General features: G+C 47.0%; 1 protein-coding gene across 1 annotated transcript; it reads left to right on the forward strand.

Annotated features, from left to right (window-relative positions):
- The first annotated feature begins 1,395 nt into the window (after positions 1-1,395).
- LOC109221266 (plasminogen-binding group A streptococcal M-like protein PAM) lies at positions 1,396-2,554 on the forward strand. Its single transcript, XM_019385734.1, has 4 exons — positions 1,396-1,746; positions 1,820-2,011; positions 2,084-2,314; positions 2,399-2,554. The coding sequence occupies exons 1-4, from the start codon at positions 1,396-1,398 to the stop codon at positions 2,552-2,554; spliced, it is 930 nt and encodes a 309-aa protein (XP_019241279.1).
- Positions 2,555-6,487: the final 3,933 nt, after the last annotated feature.

Raw genomic sequence — 6,487 nt, forward strand, 5'->3', positions numbered from 1 at the left:
TAGAAAGAGTGGTTTTGCCCAATTGACTCCTCGAGACCAATTGGGTATGCATATTTGCCCAAGCAACTAGGGTTCAAGTCGGGTAGTTACTCTCTCGAGGTTTAACCCATTAATTGGGACTATCAAATCCCTTGAGTCCATCCCAATTCCTTGTTGAGTCAATTTTGGAGACTTAGGCTCTCTTTCTCAAGAAGAGCCCAAGTCAACATAGCACAAACTAGTGTTTACAACCACTAATTCAGAAATTAAACCATAAAATTGACCCAAATAACAAACACCTATAATCAATCTAACCATAAATCACAACACCCATCAATTACCCACACTAGGGTTGAGCCACAACCCTAGGTAATGGGTCTAGCTACTTATGCTTGAAGATAAAATCAGAAAAATAGATGAAGAGAAAGACATATTAATTAAGTACAAAAGTAAATACAAAATTTCGATAATTAAAAATACGTAAAGATGCCAAAAAATGGCTAAGAAAAATCGTCTCACGAGCTCAGCTACCGTATTGTAATATCTGATACCCTAAAATGGAAAAATGTTCTATTTATACTAAGCTAGAAAACTTGGACAAAAATGCCCCTGTGGGGTCAGTGCGGACCGCACAAAATGGTGTGCGGCCGCACTAGGCTCTTGACTCTAAAAAATTAACTCTCTGAACCCAGGCTGTGCGGACCGCACAGAATGGACTGCCGCCGCGGAGGCATCTAGCGCGGTCGGCACAAACACGACCCGGACCGCATAGGCTTGAACCTTGGCACTTGACATCTCTCTGAAGTTTGCTTCCGCGGACCGCATAAAATGGTGGTGCGGCTGCGATGTCTTCAGTGCGGGCCGCACAATATCTACTGCGGCCGCACTGCTTTGATGCCTTAAAATCCAATCTCTGAATCTCCCTAGTGCGGACCGCACAAAGTGTAGTGCGGCCGCACTAGGCTTGTTTGTCCTGAGTTGTCTTCTCTTTGATACTTGTGCAGGTTTCACTCCTTTTAAGCCGATTTTTGACATCTCATCACTTTTTTGCTCAAACCTGCAATCAAGCACAACTTATGAGCCTTTTGGGACTATTTTGTAAGAATTGATAACCAAAGCGTAAGCAAGAAGGAGCATGAAACACGTCAAAATCCCTAGTTATTAGTAGGCCTCGGGGATGGAGTGTCGATGAGGCCGGCTCCTGCTAGTGAAGAGGGCACCTCGAAGCCTGTCAAGGGTAATAAAAGGAAGAAAGAAGCTTCGATTGGATCTTCAGCTAAGGTCGACGCCACGGTCTCGGCTTCGGCTGCTATGGCAAGTCCTCGTACCGAGGATGAAGGTGATGATGATGATGAAGGCCTTTTGGTACAAAGGACGAGATGAGATTTAGATTCTCCGCAGGTCACTGGGTCGAGAATGGTTGATATAGACCAACCCCTTGCTGAGGAGACCCTCGAAGAGGGTGCCGACACAGCCCCTGAGTTCCAAGTCAGACATGGTATAGTCTGCGTTGATGATCCCGTTGCTGGTGGCTCTGGAGGGCCTGAACCCGAAGCTTCTCGGGAACTTAATGCTCTAGGTGTCTTTACTTTGGGCCATTCGTACTCACCGAGGGAATTCAGGGATGCACAGAACCCGAATATCGCCGATGTGAGGGCTTTTCTCGGAGGGAAAAATATGCTTGAAGACCTCCTCGCTGGCATCGACGAGAATATTAACCTTGATGCCCCCGTCGCTCTCGAGGAGGCGGAGAGGCTTCATCAGCACGTAACCCATTGGACATATCATTTGTGCTTTAGACCCCTGCGCTCTACTCTCTAACTTTTCTATGTTTTTGCAGGCTAAGAAGATGTATGACCATGCTTTTTCTAAGCTTCAAGGTGAGCTTTCATGCTGTGGGAAGGAGGTCGAGAAGCTTACCCCAGAGTTAAAAGAGTCGAAGACCTCCTCTGCCCGAAAGGAGGAAGAGTTGAGCAGGCTTCAGGCCAGTTTGGAGGGAGTGTGCCAGGAAAGGGCTGGCCTTGCTGAGCAGGTAACGCGGCATCCATGAACTCACCTTTTTATTCTTATAATTTGACGCTCACCTGCTTGGTTGCCTTTACAGATTGGGCAAAAAGATGCCCTCGTGGGGCGACTTCGGGGAGAGGCTGCTGCCAAGAATGCGGAGATCCTCAAGCTGAGGAGGCAAAATGAGGTCGCAACCTCGAAGAGAGACCTATTGCGGACAGAGTTGGCATCAATACAGGGTCTTCTTCGGAGTGCTCAGGAGGATGTTGCGGTACTTTCTGCGGCCAAGGCTGAGGCCGAGGAAAATGCATCTTCATATAAGAAGGATGTCGCTAGCGAATGAACAAGCCCAAGAAATATCACAGAGGACCGAGCATAAGCTAACTCGGGCATCGCTCACGCTCGTGCAAAGGCAAGGAGGCAAGCTCTCGAGAAGGCAAGCGCTAAAGGCGCCAATCTCTCAGCTGAGATTGAGGAAGCCCGAGACTTGGAGGAAGAATCGGCATTATCGGCCACTTCGAATGAGGGTTTTGGAGATGATCTGGAGAATAGCAATGGCGAAGAGTAGACCCGCGTCTTTATCCTTTCTTTTTTGTGTTTGAATTCCTCGGGGGAAAAGGTCTTGTAACGAATCCCCTTGTAAATATATTTTTGGCAATGTAAGAAAAAAATTTCTCCTTCAAGTCTTCGAATTTATTTTCAATGCTTATGTAAAGTTAGCTTGTTGAATTTTGATGTTGGCTCTTCGGAGCCCATATTTGGAGTAGTGGGGACCCTCGAGATCGGACACCATATCGAGATTAGGTCGATAGCTTTTAAGAATCGATGCTTGTACCAATAGAAATCCTCGGGGTCTCAACGGCTCCCGAGTGTCGCGTGGCAGTATCATTTATGTGCCACGGTTATAAAGCGACCGGGGTGGTCCCACCGGTGCATTCCCCAAAATAACACTGACATGGTCAGAATTAATTGGCCTTCAGGATAGGCGAACAGTCGCTGATTGCTCTATATATGCACTTGCTTATTTCATATTTGAGGACTCTGCTACTTTGAGTAACTATCCCTTTTATAGAGATCTTTTTTGTGCTAGTTCTCTTACCATTTCAAAAGCTTTCGCCCAAGCCTTTACCTTCCTTTTTCTTATTTTACCATAGCCATGGCCGCTACGTCCAAACCCGTTCACCACGGAGAGGAGAGTTCCGCCTCTGCTTCGCGCTCGATCGGTGGTACACCGCCAGTTTCTGGTGAGCTAACCTCGAGGTGCTTTATCACGAGGAGGGATCTTGCGCTAGAGAGACCTCCCAATGTTCAGGTCCATCGGGAGCATGCATCGAGGTTTATTTCCTTGATAAGGGAGGAGCACCTCGAGGCAGTTAGAAAAGACTGCAGACTGGAAGAAGAAGTAGTACTGTAGATACCTTCCCCGGAAGAGAGCATCATGGCTCATGTCGAGGGGTTTTTGAACGTATATACGTACCCCTTTACGTTGGGCCCCTTGATAGAGTCGTGCTCGAATTTTGTAGGAGATGTCGGGTTAACCTGGCATAGGTTCACCCGTCGTTTTGGAGGATAGTGCTGTGATAAGATATTTAGTAGATAAAGCCAGGCTCGAGTTTACCCTTAGTCATCTTCTTAGACTGCACCGGCCCTTGCATCATCGGGGCTTGATTGCTCTGCGTCATCGATCCACTCGGCCCTTTGTTTCCAGCAATGAAGAAGATGGGGACCGAGGGTGGATGTGTCGTTTCATCCGAGTGCGGACTATCGATATTATCCCTGCAGAGTTCATTCCATTTCTTGAGAAATGGAATTTCACACGTAAGTGGTACACTTGTGTTCTTATTGTTCTTGCCCATGGCGAAGGCAGACTTTGTAAAGATGCTTTCTCTTTCTTTTATTTTGCAGCCATCCCGTGGATGCACCATGAGGTTCCCGATCTGGCGGATTGGTCTCGGAAACTGGCAGCTTGCTCAACTAACGATGAGCGTAAGTGGCAAGATCTGGGCAAAGGTAGATGGGAGGCAAAACACCACGGTACGTGGTGTGTAGCTTGCTTTCTTCGAAAGGTACTTTCTTTCATGTGTACTAACTCCGTCCCCACAGGTATTGGAGATTTTTCTGAGATAAGGCTGAGCCCCCTCGGGAAGGAGGAAGAATTGTCGGCTTTGGGGTCAAGGACTAATAACAAGCGGAAGGAGTCTTCGGAGGACGAAGGTGCTCATAGCGAGGCAAGCCCTGCTCGAAGGCTCAAAGAAGATGTATCTATTGATCCTGCAGCGTTTGAGGCTTCTAGCCTTGGAAAAGTGGTTCCTCTCTTGCCACCGTCTTTATTTCCCGCCGAAGGTACTTCAAGGGATACAGGTGTTCAGCCGCCGTCCTCTCCCCCCGTCGAAGGTTCTTCGAGGGATGTTCGAGACCAGGGGCCGCCTAAATCAAGTAGGGTCTCGAGCGACCATGTCCCCGACGAGATTGGTTCGACTGGGGCCAGTGAGACTAGGCCAGTAGGTGCACGCTCAACCTTTTAGGAGGCTCAGCGGCTTTGTTCTGTGGTGAGCTTTGATCGACTTCGTCGATCTCCTGATTTTATATTTTCGTTTTTCTCATTGAGCTTCTTTTTCGCAGGTTTTTGACAAGCTCAAATCTGAGATGCTCCACTGTGAAGCCCGGTTAAGGAAAGCCTTGGATGGGGAGAAGTCCCTCAGGCTTCTTTGTGATGAAAGGGGAAAAAGAATTGAGGCACCTTCGGTATGAGGCGAACCGAAGCCTGAACTACGAAAGCCACCTTGAGAAACAGGTAACTTTTGCTCCGAGGGGATGCATGATCCTTTTCCTATCCTTAGAGATTAATATTTTGATACCTCAGTTGCAGAGCAAGACAGAGGATTTGGAGCTCTTTAGGGGCGAGGTTGGCCAGGCCAGGCGTGAGTGTAACGAGCTAAGCGCTCAGATAGATGCCCAAGTTGCGGCCAAGAAACATGTCTGGCCAAGGTTTCTACCCTCAAGGTGCAGCTCCGAAATGCCCGTGAAAATAGCTCGGTTCAGACGAGCAGGAATTCAAGGCTCGAGTCCGACCTTTTGGAGATGAAGGCCGAGGCTGTGGATGCCCGGGCAGAAGCTGAAGAGATCCGAGCTAAGGCTGACAAGAAAGTGGCTATCTATTTAAAAGATACTGCCGAAGCTCGGGCTAAGCTGAGAGGGGCTTCTGATCGAGACAGCAGAAGCAATGAATATGCCCGATGTAAATCTCGGAGGTAAACCCTCAAAGAGATTCACGCCAGGGGCTTCGATCTCTTGGAAGAGATAGCGCAGGCCAAGGCAGATGAATACGACGCCAAATTCCACATATCAGACGCTGAAGATAGTGGAGAAGGGGCTGATGGGGCCCCAGTCGCGAAGGGGAAAAAAGACTAGGCTTTTCCTTCTTGATTATTTGTACAGTGTTCTTACAGAACTTTGCAAATGGAGCTTTTTGTATTTTTTTCGCGTATGCATATAAAAGAAAACCTTTCGGTTTCACCTTTCATGCATTTCCCTCTGCTTGTGTATGCCTTCCTTTGTTTTGAATTTATATGTTTGTCGACGATTATCCAGGTGAACTGGACTTCGAGTAATAACCCTTAGGTATATAATTCGGCCCTGAGGCTTTGCCAGGCTGGCCCGTAGGCTCTTACGCGAAAGGTCGGTACGACTTTTAACATAGGTTGGTGTCACACCGCCTTTTTCCTTACTACACCTCGTAAGGAGTATAATAAAGGGAGTTATTTCCAACTTGAAGTGACAATCGAAACGGGATTTGTTATTAAGGAATTCAGAGTCGCCACTTGGGAGATTTATGGTGTCCCAAGTCACCGGTTTGAATCCCGAATCGAGGAAAGGGTTTGACTCTGTTAACAGTCCGTGAACCAGAAATCCGAGTAAGGAATTCTGTTAACCCAGGAGAAGGTGTTAGGCATTCCCGGGTTCCGTGGTTCTAGCACAGTCGCTCAACTGTCGTATTTGGCTTATTTATCTGATTCCAAAACATGTTTTAGCTTATGCTTTTTAACTTTGAACCGCTTTTATTGTTATTATTTTAAGAGAATTGCAACGTCGTGAAAACACGTCTCGAACCGCGTCACATAAATGCACCCGCGATTTTTGACACATTTCGACTTCGTTGGGATTTGGATTTGGGTCACATAAATGTGCACCCGTATTTGGGAAGGTAAAATCATTTAAATTGTGTGCCTAAAGCAACTACGCGTTGTTAACTTTGCGAGGGCCATGGAAAGTTCGCTAATGGCACGACTCGAATTCAAAGGATTAAAAAAAAATTAATTAAGCGAGGGCCATGCAATTGTCACTTTTGTTTGTCACGGCGCACCTCGACCTATTCTAACCAAATGGTTTTTAAACTAATCTGCGAGGGCCATGAACTACTTGTATTATGATATGGCTCACCTCAATTATTAAAGGGCTATCGATCATATGAGCAAATAAAGAGCTAGTTAGTTCTAAGAAA

This window comes from Nicotiana attenuata, unplaced genomic scaffold (assembly GCF_001879085.1).
Source record: "Nicotiana attenuata strain UT unplaced genomic scaffold, NIATTr2, whole genome shotgun sequence".
Classification (NCBI taxonomy): Eukaryota; Viridiplantae; Streptophyta; class Magnoliopsida; order Solanales; family Solanaceae; genus Nicotiana; species Nicotiana attenuata.

Excerpts from the sequence above, each read along its gene's own strand:
- LOC109221266 (XM_019385734.1), top strand. The coding sequence starts at position 1,396 with ATGGTTGATATAGACCAACCCCTTGCTGAGGAGACCCTCGAAGAGGGT. Across the intron at positions 2,012-2,083 it reads GGGCTGGCCTTGCTGAGCAG|ATTGGGCAAAAAGATGCCCT; the intron begins GTAACGCGGCAT and ends TTGCCTTTACAG. Across the intron at positions 2,315-2,398 it reads CATCTTCATATAAGAAGGAT|GCAAGGAGGCAAGCTCTCGA; the intron begins GTCGCTAGCGAA and ends GCTCGTGCAAAG.